The sequence below is a fragment of the Pongo abelii genome, chromosome 1 (genome assembly GCF_028885655.2).
Source record: "Pongo abelii isolate AG06213 chromosome 1, NHGRI_mPonAbe1-v2.0_pri, whole genome shotgun sequence".
NCBI lineage: Eukaryota > Metazoa > Chordata > Mammalia > Primates > Hominidae > Pongo > Pongo abelii.
Window position 1 is genome coordinate 96,884,193 of NC_071985.2, and position 23,512 is coordinate 96,907,704.

Genomic DNA, 23,512 nt, shown 5'->3' on the forward strand with positions numbered 1-23,512 from the left:
GCTGGGATTACAGGGATGAGCCCCTGTGCCCGGCCAATAATAATAATTCTTAAGGATGTAAATGGGGCCTTAAACCAGTTTCAGCACTGCTGGGCAATTCATAGGCTGTTACTACTCTCAGAGCCTGCATTCCCAGCCTAAGAATCGAGAGTCTTTTTTTTACTTCTCCTTCTAGGACCTTGTAGAACAAGAAGCGAGAGTCTTATTTGAAGTAGAGAGTGGAGAACTGACTGTTTTCTGGCAACCCTCTCTCCCTCAAGAAGAGACACTGTCACTGGAATAAAGATTTTAATAGTCTCTGCTCACAGTAGAAGCAAGGCATACAGGCCCCCAACCCTTCTGCGCCACCCCTCTTCTCCCCTGTGCACTGTGTCTACCGCTGGGTGGAGGGGGTCGGGGGAACAGGTATTGTGGGCCAGGCCCAGATGTGGGCTCCCCTGCCCTCTCTTCACCTAGACTCTTTTCATGTTCCCCTTCAGGTGACTCTTTCTCCTCCCAGTAAGTCACAGGGTAGCAAGGCTGAGGGAGGAGAGCATGGGGAGGGGAGGGAATCAGGAATCCACAGCCCAGCCCGGCCTGAGTCCAGGTGGAGAGCAAGTGCGTGTGCCTGTGTGAGTGTCCCTGTGCATGGCCGTGGGCTTGGCTCCCTGTAAGCTCTGAGATCCCCCCACGCCAGTCCCCTCTCAGAGGTCCTATCTGGTGTCTTCACTGGGGTCAGCACACCTGAGCTATTCAAACTACTTCCATCCTTTGGCGATGGGGCTGCTGTGGGCGAGGCTGAGGCCTGGCACCTCTGTTGCTTCTGGCACAGGGTAGAGAGGTGTGGAGGGATAGGAGAGGAGGCAGGTCAGCCTCGGGTGCTACTCCCCCGCTCCCCCAGGAGCCAGTAGGTCCGAACTTTGCCTTTGCCCTGGAGGGAAAAAAGAGGATGGGCTGGGGAGTGGCACATGCCCTTTCCCCAGTCAGATGAGAGCCTTAGGGATGGGAGTGGCATTGGCTGCTTGAGAAGGGTAACTCCCTCTAGGACCCCAAAAGGTGGGGAGGGCAGAGGCTTCTCCCTCTACCTTCATTTCCACATCCCCTCGAAGCTCCAGCTCGAAACCACCAAACTCCTCCAGGACAGCCTTTGTCTCAGAAGACAAGTGGATCTTCAGGGCTGGGTAGGACAGGGGAGAAGGGAAGGTGAGCAATGTGAGAGAGGAGAGCAGGAAAGTAGAGGCAAAAGAGACCAGGGACTGTGGGGGTGGACAGGTGGACAGGTACCCTCTCTCCCTCTTTTGGGCCAGGAAGCCCTCTAGCTCGGAGAGGCCCCACCCCCTGAATGTAGTGCGTGACCACATTAGCCTCTCATTTAGAACTCTGGCGCTGTGTAATCCAATACAGTAGCCACTAATCACATGTGCCTGTTTCAACTTAAATTAATTTAAACTAAATACAGTTAAAAATTCAGGCTGGGTGCTGTGGCTCACACCTGTAATCCCAGCACTTTGGGAGGCTGAGGCAGGAGGATCACTTGAGGCCAGGAGTTCGAGACCATCCTGGCCAATATGGCGAAACCCCGTCTCTACTAAAAATACAAAAATTAGCTGGGTGTGGTGGCACACACCTGTAATTCCAGCTACTTGGGAGGCTGAGGCAGGAGAATCGCTTGAACCTGGGAGGCGGAGGTTGTGGTGAGCCGAGATCGCACCACTGCACTCCATCCAGCCTGGGCGACAGAGCGAGACTCTGTCTCCAAAAAAAAAAAAAAAAAAAAAAAAAAATCAGGGCCTCAGTTGCACCCGTCACATTTTCAGTGATAAGTAGCCACATGTGCCTAGAGGCTACTGTATTGGACAGCACAGAATACAGAACATTTTCATGACTGCAGAACATCCTGTTGGACAGCAGTCTCTGGAGTGTCACAGGGCTCTGTACAGCATAGTGGTTAGGAGCTGGCACTTTGGATCCTGCACTACCTCAGTATGCACCTCAGCTTGGATACTTGCTTGGGTATGTAATAGAAATTCTCTCTGCTTCATTTCCCTGATCTGTAAAATGCTGATAGTGTTAGTACCCATCTCAAGATCTTGTTGTGAGGATTAAATTTAACATCCATAAAGTATTCAAACGGAATGTGCTACCTAGGAAGCACTATGTAAATTGTCGCTTCCATGATTTAATGCTATACCCTCATTTTGTGGCCGAGGAACTGAGGCCCAAGGTGATCTGCCCAAGTGGCTGACGAGGTCAGTGATGGAGTGGGGCCCAATATTGCCACACCCCCTCTTTGACCACTGTCTGAACTCATGTCCCTACTTCTGGGGTTTGCATCAATCACAGTGGCCTTACTATGTTTAACAGTTTCTTTCTTTTCTTTTCTTTCTTTCTCTCTTTTTTTTTTGAGACAGAGTCTCGCTCTGTTGCCCAGGGGTGCAATCTCGGCTCACTGCAACATCCACCTCCCGGGTTCAAGTGATTTTCATGTCTCAGCCTCCTGAGTAGCTGGGATTACAGGCATGAGCCACCACGCCCGGCTAATTTTTTGTATTTTTAGTAGAGACAGGAGGTTCACCATGTTGGCCAGGCTAGTCTCCAACTCCTGGCCTCAAGTGATCTGCCCGCCTCGGCCTCCCAAAGTGCTGGGATTACAAGCATCCCCAGCACCCAGAATGTTGAACAATTTCTGGGAATGTGCTCCTTGAGGACTGGACCCTCAGCAAGGGGCTCTACTCTGACAGCCCCCAAAATAGTGCCCAGGGAGTATTTGCCGAACTAGATCCCTCTGGGCTCCCAGGACTGGCTCCCAAGCAGCCTTTCTTTTACCATAAGGTTTAGATGGGGTCCACATGAATTTCTCAGCTAACTCTGGATCTGGGCCATGTTACTATCCCAGGGCCTGGCACTCAGTAGTCACTCAATAAATGTTTACTGCATTGAATTGTGTCGAATACAGCAGAAGGATAGAATATAAACAGGAGGCAAGAGCAAGGGGTGGGTGGGAGCAAGAATTTATTAGGTGCCTGCTGGGTACCAGGGACTAGGCTTCTTGCAATCCTGAGATACACATCATTTTACAGATAATCAGCTAAGGCTCAGAAAAGTTAAATGACAATTATGTGGTAGACATTTTTTATGGGTTTCTCACATAATCCCTGTGAGGTAGATTTTTTCCCTCTTTTTACAGACGAGGAAAACCATGGCTCAGAGAGGTATAGCAAACTGATACACAGCCAGCTGTGGAGCTGAGATTCACAGCCAAGTATGCTGGCTCTGAAGCCATCTTTACCACATCAAAGGTGGAGCAGAGGGTCTTTTTTTTTTTTTTTTGAGACGGAGTTTAACTCTTATTGCCCACGCTGGGGTACATGGCGTAATCTTGGCTCACCGCGAACTCTGCCTCCCAGGTTCAAGCAATTCTCCTGCCTCAGCCTCCTGAGTAGCTGGGATTACAGGCGCCCGCCACCGCGCCTGGCTAGTTTTTTGTATTTTTAGTAGAGACGGGATTTCATCATATTGGTCAGGCTGGTCTCGAACCCCCGACCTAAGGTGATCCGCCTGCCTTGGCTTCCCAAAGTGCTGGGATTACAGGTGTGAGTCACCACGCCCGGCCCACAGAGGGTCTTAAAATAGGATTCCTGCTGGGAACTCTCCAACACTGGCCTGGAAACACTTTTACATCGTTTGACAAGAGGGACAGCAGGAACCTGAGTCTCTGATTACAGTCAAGGTGATAAGCCCAGGTTGAACTATTAATATTATGAGAAGGGGAACTTGGGAGGCGAAAGGGCTAGGAGCTGAAACGGGCTGTGCAGGCACAGGCTGCCCCAGAGTGGCATTTCCCTCAGCCACCCTGCCCTCCCCATTCCATCTAGGAGGGGGCGCTGTACCTTCCCCATTAGATTCCATTCTTGAGGCTGTGTTGACTGTATCCCCAAAGAGACAGTAACGGGGCATCTTCAGTCCCACCACTCCAGCACACACAGGTCCTGGGAGGAGCAAGGGAAGGAGCAGAGCCCATCAGAGAGTGAGGGAGGGAGGGGTGTTAAGGGAGGTAGGTGGACAGTCCAAGAGAGGCAGGAGGCAGGATCTGAAGTCCCAGCTGTGTGTGTGTGTGTGTGTGTGTGTGTGTGTGTGTGTGTGAGAGAGAGAGAGAGAGAGACAGAGAGAGAGAGAGAGAGAGAGACAGAGAGAGAGATGAAAGGGCGAGGGGGGCTGGGCCAGGGGACAAGTTTCTCTTGCGAAGCCTTGGCCTCTGGATGCCCGCCTGCACCTTCAGTGGCTTTACCTGTGTGGATGCCAATGCGCAAGCGCAGCTGCTCCTGAGGCCGGTGGCGGATTCGGAAGGAGTGCACAGCATCCAGCAGCGCCAGGGCCATGCGGGCTACCTCGCAGGCGTGCAGCCGCCCATTCCGCACAGGGAGCCCCGACACCACCATGTAGGCATCGCCAATTGTCTCCACCTGTGAGAGTGGCGAGGGGGTGCAGGACTTGAGGGCTGCAACTGTGTGGCCAGCCACACCGTCACACCGGGTGCAGCATCTGTCATTCTGTACCCTCATCTGTCTTTGCTCATCCCCCATCCCACATGGGTTCTCTGCCTGTTCCCGGGTCTCCCTGTGTCACTGTCTCTGCCCGTGTCCCCTGATCTCCTCTCTTAAGACTCCACATCATTCTGCCTACCCCTCATCTTTTTCTGACCTTGTCCATGTCTGTCTGTCCCTTCCCATCCCCACTCCCACCCTCACCTTGTACACATCAAAGTTGTCTATGACAGCATCAAAGCAAGTGTACAGGTCATTGAGCAGGGTCACCACCTGGAAGGGAAGAGAAGCTAAGAGAGACAGGAAGTAGGGGACCCCACCTGGGGTCAGGTGGGTAAAGCAGAACCAGAAGGCAGGTCTGGTGGGATCCAGATGCTGAGCCAGGCCAGCCTGCTTGCCTGGCACCTGCGGCTAAACCCTGGCCTACCTGCATGGGCGTGCTCTCCGCCGACAGCGCTGTGAAACCCACAATGTCACTGAAGTAGATGGTAACGCTGTCAAAGGCTTCGGCCTGCACCGTCTCCCCACGCTTCAGCTGCTCAGCCACTGAGCTAAGGGGTCAGGGCAGGTGCAGGATCAGAGTGGGGGGTTGGGACAGGGGCTTTGTGTTGGGGGGGTTCCCAGACTCAGGCACTCACTGAGGCAGGATCTGGTAGAGCAGGGCCTCGGCCTTGCGCTTCTCCTCCAGGTACGCCTGGGTCCGCTCCTCCACCAGTTCCTCCAGATTGTTCGCGTACTGCTCCATGCGGGACAGCAGGTTGTCCAGGATGTTGCTGCTGTTCTCCCTGGGGGCAGGAGGTGGCGGTGGGGATGGTGAGAGAGGAGCAGCACAGCCTACCCATGAGCGCCCACCCCTAGGCACTTCCCCTGCCCAGGCTGCAGTGAGGTCTCTAGAGACGCTCAGGGTTGAGGGCATAGCAGGATAGCGGGGAGCAGGGGAAAACAGAAGGAAGAAAGTTCAATTCCCCTCTGAGATCCCAAGGTCAAGTATGAAGCTTCAGACATATGGACATTTTGTTCATCTTTGTTGAACCCAGTGAGTTAGAAGGAGGTAAAGGAGATGGAGAATGACAAGGGTCAATTGCGGACAAAGTGATAGCCACAGAAGGGTGTGTCTGGAGGAACTGGGCCTGGTGGGCACGCTGGGGAAGGGAAATCAAGGGGTGGGGCAGGAGCTCCTGTGGAGGGCCAAGAGCCTACAGGGCAGGAGGCAGGAGGCCCATCTACTCTACACACTGCTGAGAAGTCTAGAGGCCAGCAAGGGGAGTGGGCAGGAAGGGTGTGGGGTGTCGATGGTGGAGGGAAGGGATATGAATGGCAGGGGACTGTGGGGACAGCTGAGTCATGCTGTATTTTCGAAGAGGGTCGTGAGGCTGTGCTGGGCTGGAGCTGACTATGTACAGGGAAGAAGTGAGTGGTCTCCCTCTGCCACTGCTGAGATAAGCCGGAGCCAGAAGCGTTAGGTAAATGGTGGCTATGGAGGAGGGGCCTGGGGGATCCATGACAAACACCAGGGACCTGTTAAACTTGCGCAACGTCAGGCGGATCTGCTGGAATGGTGGCCTCTCCTGTGGGTCCTCAGCCCAGCACCGCTGCATCAGCAGCCCCAACTCCTCCAGGTGACTCTGCAGGGCCAGGGAGGGCCGGAAGGGGGGCTGCTCACCCCGAGTCACCCGCTCGATGATCTCTGTATTGGGAGGTAGAGGAGCTGAGGGGTGGGGCTGGCCAAGGGCGTAGTGAGAGACTGGGGCAACCAGCTGGGATGGCAAGGGAAGTCCAAGACCAAGGCGTGGGGGCGGAGGACTGGTCACTGGCAGCAATGGGTCAAAGGGTGGTGACTGAGCCCCATTCCAGAAGGAAGGTGTGGTGGTGCTGCCAGGGGACCCTCTCCCTGGGGCTGGGGTTCGTTGAGACTGTGGCCGGGTTTACGGAAGGCGTGCTCCTCTCACCTTTGGGGCTGAGGTCCAAACCTTCCACATGGAAGACCCCACTCCTCAGGGCAATCTCCTGAAGGATGATCCCAAAGCTGTATACGTCACCAGCCTGGGAGCCCCGCACAGGGGGTGAAGCCATTCGCAGGAGCTCAGGGGCCGTCCACAGCTTTTCTGTGGGTCAGAGGTCGGTAGTCACCGAGTGAGGGAGCCCAGAGCTAAGGGGTGAGGGGGAAACAAGGATGTGGCCGAAACTGATCTGGATGCATCACAGAGTGTTAGAGCTAGAGGAGGCCTTAGAGACCACTTCGTCTGGCCTTCCCTTTTTCACGGGTGAATGAATTGAGGCTGGAGTCAGGACAAGCATGCCCAAGCCCATCAGAGGCCTTGCATCAGTCTCCCTACTGGGTGGTGCTGAGGGCAGGTGTTAGGTTCAAGGGTCAAGGCTCACTGGCATAAAGGGTGTGTCCTTGCTCTGGGTCCAGGTCCCTGAAGCTCTCCAGCCCATAGTCGGTGATCTTGAGCACAAAGCGCCCATCTACCACGCAGTTGGATGACTTGAGGTTCCCATGGGAGCAGATAGCCCCATTGTGTAGAAACAGCATGCCCTGGAAACGTGAGTGGGCAGAGGTATTGGCCATGAGTGGGACCTACACCCATGGCCAGGAGAAGCATGCCTGGCCCCTCCCCTACACATCCAATAGGTGCTTAGGGGCATACCTTGACGATGTCATTGGTGAGCGAGTACCGGAACATCCAGTCCAGGGTGATGCTCTCATTCTCCAGAATGTCCTGCTGGGGCAATAAGAGTCAGACCAATCCCCTGCAGACCCCCCTGGGAGTTGGAGGAGGGTGCAGGGTCCTACTGATGTGAACTGGTAGAACAGGACAAAACTTTGGATTGACTCTAGTGCCACTGCCCTTCCCCAACTCCCATTTTTACAGATGGGGCCAGAAAGGTCAGAAAGAGGGCGAGGCATGCCTGGGGTCTTATGGCCAGTCAGGGGCAGAGCCAGGGCTAGAACCCAGGTTTCTTGACACCCCTTGTCCCCCTCACCTGCAGGCTCCCACGGGGACAGTACTCTGTGAGGATGCAGATATTGGGGGGGTCGGTGCAGGCTCCCACAAACCTGGTCAGGTGTTCATTCTGCACATCCCGCATCTGCAAGTGGGACCGGCATCAGGAGCTTGACAGAGACCTCGCTCCTCACCAAGCTGCTCACTAGCCTCAGGGACCCTCACTCTTCTTAACTCCTTATTCATTTTCTGCAACCATCACTAGGATCTTCCCTGGTGATTCCCACCCATGTCCTTTAGCCCACCCTCCCCAGAATCTGCTCCTACTTCCTGTGCCTCCTAAACCCTGTCTCCCCCAGGGACATCACATAGGGCCCCTCAAGATTCCTCCAGGTTATCTCCAGTGGTCTCTTCTCCTAGCTTAGGATCCCCCCACTCCCACCCACAAGATGAAGGTCCATCCCAGGGCTCCAGTCCCTGCCCCTTTCTTGGGGTACCCTGAGGTCCCTCCATAACTAGTTCTATTGGCCAGTCTCCCTTGCGTCCCCGAGGGCCCTTTCTCCATGCCACTGCCTCACTCCCCACATTACATGCTTCAGTTCAAACAGGACTTTTCGTGTCAGCTCAATGCGTTTACGGTTCACACGTTTCACAGCCACGAGGTTGCCCTGGGCATGGAATGGAGACTGTCACTGTGAAGAGCATGGTCCCATGTCCTGGGAATTCCAGCTGCTCCCGACAGCCCATCCCTGCCCTCAGGACCCTCACTTGTTCCCAATAGCCCACCCCCAGGGCCCCCATCTGCTGCTCCCCACCAGCTTGCTCCTTCCCTCAGAACCTCCCACCAGTCCTCCATCAGGGTACACTCCTGCCCCAGTCCCAAGGCCCAGTGATCTTTCCCCAGGCCCACCTTATAATATGCTGTCTTGGCAAAGACTTGGAACTGGCCCTCTGTGGTTAGCAGGGAGCCATAATTGGAGCCTCTCTGAAAGGAGGGAGAGCAGGAGGAATGGTCAGCTGGTGGGCCCAGTCTGCATCTTGATTGCTTGTGCTCTGGTCTTTATTACCCTGCCTTATTCTGCCTTATCTTTGTGTCGCCCTTCCTTTTTGTTGTTGGGTTTTTTTTGACATGTAGTATCATGGTGTCGTCCAGGCTGGAGTGCAGCAGTGCTATCCTAGCTCACTGCCGCCTCAGACTCCTGGGCTCAGATGATCCTTTCACCTCAGCCTCCAGAGTAGCTGGGACTACAGGCATGCGCCACCATGCTAATCTTTGTATTCTTTGTAGAGACGATGTCTTGCTATGTTGCCCAGGATGGTCTTGAACTCCCAGGCACAAGCAATCCTCCTGCCTCAGTCTCCCAAAGTGCTGGGATTGCAGATGTGAGCCACTGTGCCTGGCCCACCCTGCTTTATGTTCCACATCATAAAATCTCCTCCTCATTTACTTTTTTTTTTAAAGTGTTTTCACAGGACTATCTCCTCTGACCTTTAAAAGAGCCCTGTGAGGGAGGCTCTGCTGCTGTAATCATCATCTGAGACAGTCTCGGAGAGGGACTATGAGTCGCTCAAGGTCACACAGCAAGTGAAAGCAGAGCTGGGACTAGAATCCTGCTCCCTTCCCTACCCCTCAGGCACTGCCCCTTGTACCCACCTCTCCTTTATTGCCCCCCAACACAAACACCAGTGTTCTTACCCCGCTCAGGGTCAGCCGGCTGCCTGCACTCCGCAGGTGCCTCTCAAGGCTACTGGGCTCAACGTCCTCCCAGCGCACCCGCCACAGCTCCGAGGCCAGTTCCTTCTCCAGCTGCATTTTCCTGGGGTACAAAGGCTGCATCTGAGCCTGTGGCTGAGCCCCTGACCCAGGGCAGGGTGCTCAGCCGCCCCTCCTCGAGCCGTGGGACCACACCATGCACTCAGATATGGAGGGGGAATTCTATCCTCCGGACTGAGAATCAGGATGGCTGGGGGAAATTCTGCCTCACTGGGGACCTCGGGGGAATCACCTCAATGTCCTTATTTGGGAATGAGGCCTCAATATCTATTTCATTCTTAACTATTATAAGAATGAAAAGGAATAGTGTACATGAGGCCAGGCACGGTGGCTCATGCCTGTAATCCCAGCACTTTGGGAGGCCGAGGTGGGCGTATCATGAGGTCAAGAGATCGAGATCATCCTGGCCAACATGGTGAAACCCTGTCTCTACTAAAAATACAAAAATTAGCTGAGTGTGGTGGCATGTGCCTGTAGTCCCAGCTACATGGGAGGCTGAGGCAGGAGAATCGCTTGAAACTGGGAGGTGGAGGCTGCAGTGAGCCGAGATCATGCCACTGCACTCCAGTCTGGCAACAGAGCGAGATTCCGTCTCAAAAAATAAAAAAATAAAAATAAATAAATAAATAAATAAGTAGTGTATGTGGAAGTGCCTGGCACATATTATACGCTCAACCAGCAGTGATTTTCTCCCCTCCCTCCTTGCTTTCGTATATCATTAACTCCTCTTGTACTTCATTTTAGCCTCCACTGGACGGCAGGAACAAGGCTCATTCAGCTCCCTTCTCCATTCTAGGTTGGGCACCTGGCACACACCAGGGCTCACCACCCTCCTCAACTAACATGGGCATGATTGCAAAGGTTCAGAACGTTGCTTCCCATCTGGCCTGCAAGAGTAGCAAGGAAAACCAGTCCACGCCCCTATGATGTCACCCATCAACTTCTCTGCTTCTTGGATCTCTCTGACTCTCCTTGGCCATTCCTATCCTTGTCTCCTCCCCTCACCCTGCCATTCCCTTCTCTTTCTTTCTCCTCTGGCTTTTAAGCCTCCTTTCTTCCTCATCTCCCTTGGTTTTCCCCTGCTGTCCCTTCACCCCTGCCTTCTTCCCTTTGGGTCCCCACCGCCTCCTCTGCTATTGGTTCTCCGGGTCCCCCAGCCTCACTCACCCCCCCACATCACAGCTCACCTGTATATGAAGAAGGAGACAATCAGAATGCCAAGCAAGGAGAGGCTGCCCACCAAAGCCAGCACCTCCAGGGTGGAAAGGTGATCTGCAGGAGACAGTCCATATTGCAGCAAGAGAGATTTGGGTTAGACAGCAGGAGGAAGAACTTTCTTAGTCCATTAGTGAACTGGGATAATGGATGAAGGGAAGAAAAAGGCAGGACTCATTCTCCAGAAAGCCCTCAGCATGGGACAGGAGCACCTACTCGACTGTGCTTAGGGGAAGGATGCAGCATCTCCGGGATGGAGTCCTGGAAGGCAAGGGGCAGTCACCTTGGTTGCATGCTGGGTCTTCATTGTCAAAGCCACATTTGGGGATGTCAGGAGGAGGGTACCCCAGGGGCCAGTTCAGTTTGCGCCCTGACACAGCCACCAGCTCTTGGGAAGTCCCATTGTAGTTCAGTACAACCTAAGGGAGAGCAGGAGTGGTGGCTAGGCCAGGGCCTGCAGGGGGAGGCCTGCTGTGCAGTGCAGCAGTCTCACCTCCCACCTACCCCAGCTCTGCTTCCAGAGCCTACATATATATCTGGGTTGTCACCTGCTTACCAAGCCCCCACTGCAACTGGATACAGGACCTCATACCACACACATATTATTCAAGTGGAAACACCTGAAAACTATCAAGGGTTTTATAAAGAAAACTCCATTTAGAACCCGATCTCTACACTCAGGTAGTTTATAATCTTGGTTGAAGCACCAACCAAGCATTGATTTTTCTCTACTTATTTTCTTGGTAGAAAACAGGAGAAGGTAATGTTCACCTTAGCCTACATTCCCAGGCCCAGTCCATGTGCCCCTCTTCCAGGAAGCCTTCTCTGGATGACCTGTCCCTTGCCGCCATTGGCCTCAGCGTCTTCCTGTCCCTGGTCGCTTGCAGAGCTGTGTAATGTGCGTCTTTCACGGCCCTGTCTCTGCTGGGAGGCGGTCCTGCCTGCCTCCCTTTGGAGCTCCCTGAGGGCAGGGTTGTGCTCCCTCCTCAGGCATGGGGCTCCCCAAGTGTGATGCCTGTGAGTCCCTATCATTCTGGTGGCTTCCCCAGACTGGAGCTGGGTCTGTTTTATCCAGGGCTCTTGTAAGTGTCCAGGCATGGTGGAATGGCTACAGGATAAACAGGTGTCCTGGCAGGGCTGTGGGGGGAAGTAGGAGGGTGAGATGTCATTTGGAATTGGCACTGTCTTCTGGGTGCACAAACTTACCCTGAAGGCACCAGTCTCGGGATCCATATCCCAGAGGGAGAAGTCTGTTTCCCGATCGCCACTGCTATCAATTTTCAGGTATCCTGTCACACCTGAGGACGTGCGGGAAGATGACTGTGTTTGAGAGAATGGAAGTTCAGGGGTGCCCCGCTTCATCTTTTCATCCTCTAATCTTTTTTGCCTTGCCTTCCAAACATACATGTGTACAGAATGATAGTAAATGGTAAAACGGCTGGGCACTGTGGCTCATGCTTGTAATCCCAGCACTTTGGGAGGCTGAGGCGGGCAGATCACCTGATGTCAGGAGTTCAAGACCAGCCTGACCAATGTGGTGAAACCCCGTCTCTACTAAAAAAAAAAAAAAAAAAAAATACAAAAAATTAGCCAGGTGTTGGTGGAGGGCACCTGAAATCCCAGCTACTCAGGAGGCTGAGGCAGGAGAATCGCTTGAACCTGGGAGGCGGAGGTTGAAGTGAGCCGAGATTGCGCCACTGCACTCCAATCTTGGGGACAGAGCGAGACTCCATCTCAAAAAAAAAAAAAAAAAAAAAGAAAAAGAAAGGTAAAAGAACTCAGTGCCCAGCAGGGATGATTGAGATTGGACACTTAGTAGGACTTCTGAGGGATGGGCCTGAAAAAAGCTGTGGAGGAAAAGGCTGGTGTGCATAGGTAACTGCTGCAGGACAATAGGCTTCTCATGGCTTGACACTGGGCACCTGGGATTCATCCCCCAAGGCAGCCCATTCCAGCCGCCTCCAGGCCCTGACCTTGAAAGCTTCGGTTCCACATCCGCTGAGTGATGTTCTCCCCATCGGTGACAGTTCCCCCATGTGCCAGAGTCTCCGTCACTGCCTGGATATAGAGCAGGAGCCCGTCGTGGAAGGATGCTGGGATGGTGTTCACCTGTAGGGGCAAACAGAGGTCGGTTGGGGTGGGCATATGAAGGGCATGGAGGTGGGAGCTGTGGGGAAGGGAACAAGAGGCACTGGGATTTTGGAAGAGGATGGGAGAAAATAACACCCCTACATCACAGGGAGATTTTACTATTTAAACGATGCCTTTGGATTAGCATCACTTCCTGAATCCCACTAGGTAGACAGGGCAGGATGTATCGTCTCCATATTACTGATGATGACCTGAGTTTCAGAGGCTGAACTTGCCAGCGTCCTCCTCCATCATCACGAGAAACATGGAACAATGGGAAGGGAGGGAAGGAAGGGGAGAACTGGGAATAGGGAAAGATGGAGGCTGGCAGAGGGTCATGGAGTGGGGGCTGGAGATCCATGATGGAGGGTCCCGGGACCCCTTCTTACCAGGCCATCCTCCATGGTGAAGTTGAACTGCTCATGGGCCAGGTGTTTTAACTGCTTCAGGAATTCCAAGTACTCGGGATTATCTGGGTCTTTATATGTAATGATTTTGGCAGCCTGAGAAAGGGGTCAGTGGAGAGCGGAGAGTTGGGAGCTGACTATTCCCTAGTACTGTGGGGCCCCAACAGTTGGGAGCCCACCTCCCAGAGCTGCATCTCTGCTTAGCTCAAGGTCAAACTGGACCCTATGCCCTGCAGGAAGTGATGCCCACTCCAAAGCAGCGGATCCAATGGGATGGCTTCTCCAAGTCCTGTCCAGGCTGTGGGACTTTATCCTCCTCCCACCTCAAGCCCATTTTCTTATCTTTTTAGCCTGCTGGCACCTAAGCGCCCTGGGCGGTCCCCTGCCCTTCATTGCCTAATTCCCAGTGAGCATCACCAACCTCTTTTCTGTTCTGTGAGTTACCAGGAGTGCATAAAGAAACAAACAGACCAAAAACTCTTTTCTGGAATTCTTTCAGATGCTGAGGGACACAGTGCCCAGAAATGATGTGCCACAAGCTGAGACAGCCTGGGCTTCAAACCTAGGTACTCACCTGAAAGGCCTGGCGGGCACTGACATCCTGCTCATCCCCTCTCTCCCAGGGCCTGCGGGGAGCAGGGCCCTGTCCACCTTGCAGGCTTTGCCCAAAGATATCCAGGTGGAAGAAAACGTAGTCCTCCCCACACAAGCCAGCTTCCAGGGCCAGGAGCATGAGGGTTCTGAAGGCGTCAGGGGAGCTGCAGATGTAGATAACTGGAGAAAGACGGGGAGTCAGAGAGAGAAGCCTAGGTACTGCGGGAGAGACAGGAGCAGGAAAACGGGGGCACCCAGGGGAGGAAGTTTAGAGATAGGGGGCAGGAGAGACCCAGTGAGAGTTAAGTGGTAACTCCCAGCTCAGCCTAGGCCACAGCAGGAGAAGGACGAAGGGTGGAAGGGGCGGGGGCGGGGGCGGGGGGTGGGGGGAGGAGGAAGGGGGAGGTGGAAGGGAGGAAGGAACAGGTAGGGAGAGGGGGATAGTGGAGCTGAAGGTGGAGAAGGATGGGGCCAGGAGAGAGAGAGGAGCGAGAGGGAGGGGGAGAAGAGAGCGGATGAGGCGCAATGAGAGGAGAGGATGAAAGAGGGGAGAAGGCTATAGGGAAGAGAGAAAATGTGGGAGGGAAAAAGGGACCGGAACCGAGCTGTGCTAGGGTGGGAGGGAATGAGTGGGGGTCGGGGAGGTGAGAGGATAGAGACGTGGTGAGGGTGGCGGAAGAAGAGGGAAATAGAAACTCAGCTGTAGAAAGGGCCGGGGAGCTGAAAGTAGAATGAAGAACGGCGAGGAGAAAGAAGAGTGCCCCCAGACGAGAGAGGAAGTCCCGATGCCGCCGGCGGGTCAGAGGGGAGGCCCTGCGGCTAAGCGGCGGGACGGGGTGTGCCAGCGTCTTACCTCGGCCTTTGCGCGGCATGGTCCGCAGCAGCCTGGTGTAGTGGCTGAGGTCGTCCTCGGCGAACTCCAGGTGGTCCACCGTAATATTGAGGCGGTCGCGGACCCGCATGAACAGCCCCTCCACGAGGAAGAAGCAGTGCTCTTCGTCACCCGGCCGGTAGGCGTAGAGCATGAGCGCTTGGCGCTCCCAGCCCAGCCGTCGGTGCAGCGCCGCCACGAAGTCCCCCAGCTTGGCGTAGCTGGGCCCCGCGCGGGTGGTCAGCGCATACTCGTCCTTGACACCGAAGCCCAGCGCCGGGGCGCCGGCGGTCAGCAGCGGGACCCGCCAGTGCGCGGTGAAGCGCCCCACCGGGGCGGCGGCGTACACGCAGCCGGGGCCCAGGAACACAGCGGGGTTGTGCTCCCACTTGAGGTCCACCGCGGCCAGGGGCGCTGCGGTGTCGGAGCAGACGCCCAGCGCGTTCTCGCTGCTGCCCAGCACGGTGCGGACCGTCCAGCCTGGCAGCAAGTCGGGGCGCGCCTTCACCTGGGCCAGGGCCAGCTCCACGGCGGGTCCCACGCGCGCCCATGACCACGGGTACGAGGTGTTGGCCAGCGGCAGTACCACGGCTACCGTGAGGTTGCCCGCGTGGCTGCCCCGGAGCAGCAGCAGCAGCGGCGGCAGCAGCAGGAGCAGGAGCAGGCGCAGGCGGGAGCAGGCGGGGCGCCGGGGCCCCGGCATGGCTTCAGCGGGCACCGCAGCAGGCGACCGCTCCTACCATGGCCTTCTCGGTCCCCTTCGGCTCAGCGGCCGGTCCCAGGCATCAGGCGCGTCCCTATGGGAAGGAGCAGGAGCTGGACGAGGACGCTCACCCCGGGGCTCGAGGCCCCCTGTAGCTGCGACGGTCTGGGCCGAGAGCGCAAGGGGCGCGACCGAGGGGGGCGCGCAGGGCGCCGCGGAGCAGGTGGGTGCCAGGAGAACGTCGGCCGGAGAGGACCCGAGTGTGAACAACTGGGAGTGTGCGTGCGTGTTAGAGAGAGAGAGAGAGAGAGAGAGAGAGAGAGAAAGGGTGCGAGTGAGCGCTTCGTGAAGAAGGATGGGAGAGGGCGCGCGAGGGAGGAAAGAGGAGTGTGTGTTTGTAGCGTGCGTGAGTGCCTGCCCCAGGGAGTGTGCCAGAAGGGGCGTCCGGCCGGCCCAAGTCTCCGGCTATCCGGAGGGAACCGTGGAGGACCCGAGCCAAGCTCCGAACCCTCCCTCCCAAGCCGCTTCCCCTCCCAGACTCAGTGACAGAAGAGCCAATCCTGGATCTTTAACTCCTTCCTCCCCGCCGCCCAGCCCGCTCACTTCCCGGTGGACCATCTTCCCCGGTCTCGGCCGCCCCACGCCTACGTCTTTGGAGGACAGGACCCTCTGAAGGTGCGCCCTCGCCGGGATGGAAAGGACGGCTGAACGGAGGGTGTGTGTGGAAGCAATCGGGACCCGCTTGCGCCCCACCTTTTCCCTCGCCTCCTACCTGGTCTCCTCGGGGGAAGAGGGAAAGATGTGCTGGTTTGGGATCCTGGCAGGAAACTGTGTGAGTGCGTGGATGTGTGTGTTTGGGAGTGGGGTGGAAGGTGACGGGTTTCTGGAAAGTCCGTTAAAGCTGAAGGCGAGCCCAGAGTGCTTGTTACCCAGTCCTTCTATGATCTCCCTCTCTTTCCCTCCCTGCCACCTTCCAGACTGTGCAGATTAGCTGTGAAAAATGATCTGGTGTCAGGGCGGAATTAAATCTTCAGCGCCCAAATTGTAGGAAGATGGGGAGAGTGGGTGGGTTTCTGGGAGGGAGGAGGTTCACACCTCAAGGACGCCCCAAGAAAATGACTGTTTTGTGTTGAGGGTTGTTAAAATGAAGGCTGTGGGAGATGACCATTGGAGGCGTAAATTGGGGAGTGGGTTTTGGAGCACTTGACAGCTGGGCCCCCCGGTACAGACTGCTGTGGAATCAGTGTGCCCTCTAATGGTCATCAGGGGTCATTGACGGCATTGCCGCGCCAACCTCTCCAACGCTGCGCCTAAGCAGGACAGGAGATCACCAAACTTCAGGTCAGCAAACATTTCCAGAGAACCTTCGGTACGTTAAGCACCCACTAGGTGCCGAGGGCATAAAGATGAATATATATAGTCCGTGCCTTTGAGGAGCTCCATTTGGGACAAATAACCTTAATGCAACATGCATTAAGCACTACGGGGGAGATATGGATAAACTGCTAAAGGACTCAGATGAGGGCTATTCATTCTGCTTGGATTGGGGCCAGAAAATCTCCAAAAAAGAAATAATTCAAGAGGATAGAACGATGAGAAAGGTATTCAGTGTAGACAGAGCAGAATGTTGAAGTATATTTCCTATATATGGAATTTTAGGAGACTTGAATATTCTTATTATCTAGAGCAAATTGTGGTCAATTGGCCAACTTGAGATGGTAGGCATGCTTTGGCTTGCATTCTCTCTACATATATTGTATTTAATTCCCCACACTTAAATATCATAAGATGGGGCCGGGCAAGGTGGCTCAAGCCTCTAATCCCAGCACTTTGGGAGGTCAGGGTGGGTGGATCATGAGGTCAGGAGTTCAAGACCAGCCTGGCCAAGATGGCGAAACCCCGTCTCTACTAAAAATACAAAAATTAGCCGGACATGGTGGCGGCCGCCTGTAATCCCAGCTACTTGGGAGGCTGAGGTAGAGAATTGCTTGAACCCAGGAGACAGAGGTTGCAATGAGCCAAGATTATGCCACTGCACTCCATCCTGGGCAACAGAGCAAGACTCCGTCTCCAAAAACAAAACAAAACAAAACAAAAACACACACACACACATAAGATGGTACACGAATATTTGGATTTCTGACTTTTTTTTTTTTTTCAAAGATGGAAGTCTCCCTATGTTGCCCAGGCTGGTCTTGAACTCCTAGGCTCAAGCGATCCTCCTGCATCAGCCTCCCAAAATTCCTGGATAACATGTGTGAGCTGCGAGGCCCAACCTGGATTTCTGACTTTCCTTAAAATATTGGAAGAGCTGGCAATATATTGTCCTGCATCCCTCCATGAGCAATCAACCAGAGCAAGTATCCATTATCTCCTTGAAATGAGTCTAGTTCATCATGGTTCCTAGGCACCCTGCTTCACTCAGGTGCATTAACTGCCTGGCTGTAGTAGGAGTTTGTGTTTTCAGCCCTGATCTAGGATGTAAGGTGTGTGCATGTAGGATGACTGAGGAAGAGAGGCAGGGAAGAGGGCAGTGGAGGGAAGATTATGAAAGCTTTTGTGTGACAGGCATAATGTTCTTGTCCTGTAATGGAGATGGCGGATTCCAGAGATTGTAGAGCTAGACAGCAAATGGAGATGGGGAGATGTTTTGTGAGTAGAATCAGTTGAACTTTGGGAAGTGAGGACATTATACAAATAACAGATCTAGGTGATGTTGACCCCATTAGTTGAGAAGCTGAAGAAGGAGGTTTTGGAAAGATGATACTTTTAGTTTATTGGATGTGAGGTGCCTATAGATACTCAAGTGGAAGTGTCTGATAGGCCTCGGACTAGTGGAGCTGGAGCTCAGAAGAAATGACTGGACTAGAAATATAGTTTAGTAATTGAGCTCCTTTCAATAATGGTGAACTAGCCCTCAAGCTACAGACAACTAAAAGTGTTGGATGAAATACTTTTTTAAAAATCAAATAACTGGCTGGGCATGGTGGCTCATAGCTGTAGTCCCAGCACTTTGGGAGGCGAAAGTGGGCTGATCACTTGAGGCCAGGGGTTCAAGACCAGTCTGGCCTTCATGATCAAACCCCGTCTCTACCAAAAATACAAAAATTAGCTGGGCATAGGCCAGGTGCGGTGGCTCACGCCTGTAATCCCAGCACTTTGGGAGGCCAAGGCGGGTGGATCACCTTGGGTTGGGAGTTCGAGACTAGCCTGACCAACACGGAGAAATCCTGTCTCTACTAAAAATACAAAAATTAGCTGGGCATGGTGGCGCATGCCTGTAATCCCAGCTACTCAGGAGGCTGAGGCAGGAGAATTGCTTGAACCTGGGAGGCAGAGGTTGCGGTGAGCCGAGATCGTGCCATTGCACTCCAGCCTGGGCAACAAGAGTGAAACTCTGTCTCAAAGAAAAAAAAAAAATTAGCTGGGCTTGGTGGTGCATGCCTGTAATCCCAGCTACTCGGGAGGCTGAGGCACAAGAATCACTTGAACCCAGGAGGCAAAGGTTTCAGTGAGCCAAGATTGCGCCCCTGCATGCCAGCCTGGGCAGCAGAGCAAGACCCTGTTTGAAAAAACAATAAATAAATAAAAATAAAAATAAAAATAAAAATAAAAATAAAAGAACCAGGCCGGGCGCGGTGGCTTACGCCTGTAACCCCTGCACTTTGGGAGGCCAAGACGGGCAGATCACAAGGTCAGGAGATCGAGACCATCCTGGCTAACATGGTGAAACCCTGTCTCTACTAAAAATACAAAAAAATTAGCTGGGCACAGTGGCTGGTGCCTGTAGTCCCAGCTACTCAGGAGGCTGAGGCAGGAGAATGGCGTGAACCCAGGAGGTGGAGCTTGCAGTGAGCTGAGATCGCGCCACTGCACTCCAGCCTGGGCGAGAGAGCGAGACTCCGTCTCAAAAAAAAAAAAAGAAAAAAAGAACCTATAAGATAATGAGGCCAGGCACAGTGGCTCACGCCTGTAATCCTAACACGTTGGGAGGCCGAGGCAGGTGGATCACCTGAAGTCAGAAGTTCGAGATCAGCCTGGCCAACATGGTGAAACCTCGTCTCTACTAAAAATACAAAAGTTAGGCCAGGCGCGGTGGTTCACGCCTGTAATCCCAGCACTTTGGGAGGCCGAGGTTGGCGGATCATGAGGTCAGGAGATGGAGACCATCCTGGCTAACACAGTGAAATCCCGTCTCTACTAAAAATACAAAAATTAGCTGGGCGTGGTGGCGGGTGCCTGTAGTCCCAGCTACTCGGGAGACTGAGGCAGGAGAATGGCGTGAACCTGGGAGGCGGAGCTTGCAGTGAGCCGAGATCGCGCCACTGCACTCCAGCCTGGGTGACAGAGCGAGACTCCGTCTCTAAAAAAAAAAAAAAAAAAAATTAGCCGAGCGTGGTGGCAGGTGCCTGTAATCCCAGCTACTCGGGAGGCTGATGCAGAATTGCTTGAACCCAGGGGGTGGAGGTTGCAGTGAGCCGAGATCGCGCCACTGCACTCCAGCCTGGGCAACAAGAGTGAAACTCTGTCTCAAAAAAAAAAAAAAAAATTAGCCGGGCTTGGTGGTGCACACCTGTAATCCCAGCTACTCGGGAGGCTGAGGCACAAGAATCACTTGAACCCAGAGACAGAGGTTTCAGTGTGCCGAGATCACGCCACTGCACTCCAGCCTGGGCAACAGAGCAAGACCCTGTCTCAAAAAACAATAAATAAATAAATAAATAAATAATAATAAAAATAAAAGAACTAATAAGATAGTGAGGCCAGGCACAGTGGCTCACACCTATAGTCCTAGCACATTGGGAGGCCGAGGCAGATGGATCAGCTAAGGTCAGGAGTTCAAGACCAGCCTGGCCAACGTGGCAAAACCCCGTCTCTACTAAAAATACAAAAATTAGCCGGGCGTGGTGGCGGGTGCCTGTAATCCCAGCTACTTGGGAGGCTGAGGCAGAATTGCTTGAACCCAGGGGCGGAGGTTGCAGTGAGCTGAGATCGTACCATTTCACTCCATTTCCAGCAAAACTTCATCTCAAAAAATAATAATAATTAAAAAAATAAGATAGTGAGAAATTATTGGTGTGACAGCACGAAAGTACAGGAAAGTAGAGAAGTAAGCCCAGCAGTAGGGCTGATTTTACCCTGGGGTCATTTGCTGATTTGGACTTAGTGGCAGAAAACAGGCTGTGTGGGGCTGGTGAAGTCCACGCCGGGTGTGGTGGCTCACACTTGTAATCCCAGCACTTTAGGAGGCCAAGGCAGGAGGATGGCTTGAGCTTAGGAGTTTCAGACCAGCCTGGGCAACAGGGCGAGACCCCATTTCAATTTTTTAAAATTAAAAAAAAAAAAAAGGGCCAGGCACGGTCGCTCATGCCTGTAACCCCAGCACTTTGGGAGGCCGAGATGGATGGATCATGAGGTCAGGAGTTCAAGTCCAGCCTGCACAAGATGGTGAGACCCCATCTCTACTAAAAATACAAATATTAGCCAGGCGTGGTGGTGCATGCCTGTAAGCCCAGCTACTCGGGAGGCTGAGGCAGGAGAATCACTTGAACCCAGGAGGCAGAGGTTGCAGTGAGCCGAGATTGCACCACTGCACTCCGGCCTGGGCAATAGAGGGAAACTCATTCTCAAAAAAAAAAAAAAAAAAGGAGTCCAAATGTCCCCAAAGGTGATAACCTTGGTAAACCACCTTCATGTTTTGGGCTAGGATCTCAAAAGGTTGCACTCCTAGGGGCAACCTGGGAGTAGAATAAATAGAAAATCTAAGGTCCCGCTTGATGCCTCACATCTGTAATCCCAGCACTTTGGGAGGCTGAGGTGAGGATCACCAGAGCCCAGGAGTTGGAGACCAGCTTAGGCAACATAGTGAGACCTTATCTCTACCAAAAATTAAAAAATTAGTTGGGTGTGGTGACATATGCCTGTAGTCTGAGCTACTCTGGAGGTTGATACAGGAGGATCGCTTGAGCCCAAGAGGTTGAGGCTTCAGTGAGCTGTGTTTATGCCACTGAACTCCAGCCTGGGCAACAGGAGTGAGACCCTGTCTCAAAAATAATAATAATACAGACCCAAAATATTAAAAGACCAAAATTAAGAACCAAATGATAGATTTAATACTATGTTAGACTAAACTGAGGAGCAAGTAATAAATTGGAAGAAAGGACAGCAGAAGCTACCTAAAATGAAGAATGGATAAAAAGGAATGAAAAACATAAAAAGAGAGGGTAAAAGGCCTTTGCAGTGGCTCATGCCTGTAATCCCAGCACTTTGGGAGGCCGAGGTGGGCGGATCACCTGAGGTTGGGGGTTCGAAACTAGCCTGACCAACATGGAGAAACCTTCTCTTTACTAAAAATACAAAATTATCCAGGCATGGTGGTGCATGCCTGTAATCCCAGCTACTCGGGAGGCTGAGGCAGGAGAATCACTTGAACCTGGGAGGCAGAGTTTGTGAGCCGAGATCGCGCATTGCTCTCCAGCCTGGGCAACAAGAGCAAAACTCCATCTCAAAAAAAAAAAAAAAACAAAACAAAAAAGAAAACAAAGACTAGCCTTGACAACATATAAAGTACCCCATCTCTACAAAAATAAATAAATAAATAAGCCCGGGGCCAACGGAGGTGGCTCACGCCTGTAATCCCAGCACTTTGGGAGACAGAGGCAGGAGGATCACCTGAGGTCAGGAGTTCGAGACCAGTCTGGCCAACATGGTGAAACCCCATGTCTACTAAAAATACAAAAATTAGCTGGGCAGGGCCGGGCGTGGTGGCTCACGCCTGTAATCCCAGCACTTTGGGAGGCCGAGGCAGGCAGATCACGAGATCAGGAGATCCGAGACCATCCTCGCTAACACCGCAAAACCCCGTCTCTATTAAAAACACACAAAAAAATTAGCCGGGCGTGGTGGTGGGCGCCTGTAGTCCCAGCTACTCGGGAGGCTGAGGCGGGAGAATTGCTTGAACTGGGGAGGTGGAGGTTGCAGTGAGCTGAGATAGCGCCACGGCACTCCAGCCTGGGAGACTCCATCTCAAAAAAAAAAAAAATTAGCTCGGAGTGGTGTGGCCTGTGCCTATGAGTAGTCCTAACTACTAGGGAAGCCGAAATGGGAGAGTCTCTTGAGGCCAGGAGGTCGAGGCTGCAGTGAGCTATGATGGTGTGCCACTGCACTCCAGCCTGGGCAACAGAGTGAGACCCTGTGTCTAAATAAAATGAAATAATAGAAGAGAGGGTAAGAGACAAAGAGATTACTGGGGGAAAAGTCTAACACGTCTTTATTTGGAGTTCAGGAAGGAGGGAAATAATAGGTAAAACTAATACTTGAAGAGATAATAGCTGATTAATAAATGGACGACAAACCTCAAGCCATTGATTCAAGAAGCTCAACAAACCTCAAGCAAGATTTTTTTTTTTTTTTTTTTTTTAAACGGAGTCTCTCTCTATCGCCCAGGCTGGGGTGCAGTGGCGCCATCTCAGCTCACTGCAACCTCCGCCTCCCGGGTTCAAGAGATTCTCCTGCCTCAGCCTCCTGAGTAACTGGAATTACAGGCGCCCGCCAGCACGCCGGCTAATTTTTGTATTTTTAGTAGAGACGGGGGTTTCACCATGTTGGCCAGGCTGATCTCGAACTCCTGACCTCGTCTCGGCCTCCCACAGTGCTGGGTGGCCACAAGCCACCGCACTCGGCCCGCTTTTTGTTTGTTTTTTTTTAAATTAATAATATTTATTTTAATCTGGATGGTGGTTACGTGGACAGAATACGTTTAGACTTAAGATGTTTACGTTCTGCTGTAGTAAATTAAATATCGAAAAAGTACTTATGGAAGGGAGGTAGGTGAGGGATAAAAGTCTACAAGTTGGGTTCAGTGTATACTGCTTGGGTGATGAGTACACCAAAATCTCACAAATCACCACTAAAGAATTTATGTAACCAAGCTGGGCGCGGTGGCTCAGGCCGGTAATCCCAGCACTTTCGGAGGCTGAGGCGGGTGTATCACCTGTTTCCATGGACATGGAAAGCCATGTTTTCCACACTAATTCAATCAATATACTCCTCTCCTATCTAAAACCTGTTTCTCCTGCTTCGAGTTTGTAGACGTGTAGTGTTCATAGTTGCCCAAACTCCGTTTTCCCCATCAACTTCAACTGCTAGTGGCAAAAATGGCTGATATTGGTTGCATTTTTGAGGTAGGAAAATTGGCAAGATATTTTCCTTCAGTGAAGAAACGTAAATTACGTGTGCCGTACAGGGCAATGAGAAAAAACTCTGATAGCAGAGGATGGTTTCGATCCATCGACCTCTGGGTTATGGGCCCAGCACGCTTCCGCTGCGCCACTCTGCTATCTAAAGG

The 23,512-nt window shown here is 53.0% G+C and overlaps 1 protein-coding gene and 1 non-coding gene across 4 annotated transcripts; both read right to left on the reverse strand.

The window, feature by feature from the left end:
- Positions 1-271: 271 nt before the first annotated feature.
- Positions 272-16,240, reverse strand: NPR1 (natriuretic peptide receptor 1). 3 transcript variants are annotated; one of them, XM_054527514.2, is made up of 23 exons: positions 15,938-16,240; positions 14,445-15,259; positions 13,572-13,771; positions 12,980-13,093; positions 12,434-12,569; positions 11,667-11,758; positions 10,744-10,879; positions 10,433-10,517; positions 9,168-9,288; positions 8,382-8,456; positions 8,062-8,139; positions 7,512-7,616; positions 7,175-7,246; positions 6,906-7,062; positions 6,473-6,628; positions 6,042-6,210; positions 5,162-5,308; positions 4,951-5,074; positions 4,728-4,796; positions 4,268-4,442; positions 3,870-3,968; positions 1,065-1,156; positions 272-910 (listed from the first exon to the last, which is right to left on the reverse strand). In XM_054527514.2, exons 2-23 carry the CDS (start codon positions 15,163-15,165, stop codon positions 848-850), a joined length of 3,186 nt encoding a protein of 1,061 aa, XP_054383489.1. In that variant the 5' UTR covers positions 15,166-15,259; positions 15,938-16,240; the 3' UTR covers positions 272-847. The 3 variants fall into 3 exon arrangements, with proteins under 3 accessions (XP_054383489.1, XP_024101673.1, XP_024101681.1); XM_024245905.3 differs by lacking the exon at positions 15,938-16,240 and having other exon boundaries at positions 14,445-15,808; XM_024245913.3 differs by lacking the exons at positions 8,062-8,139; positions 15,938-16,240 and having other exon boundaries at positions 14,445-15,710.
- A 7,191-nt stretch (positions 16,241-23,431) lies between these two features.
- Positions 23,432-23,503, reverse strand: TRNAM-CAU (transfer RNA methionine (anticodon CAU)). The gene has a single exon. It is a non-coding gene; the product is annotated as a tRNA-Met (tRNA).
- Positions 23,504-23,512: the final 9 nt, after the last annotated feature.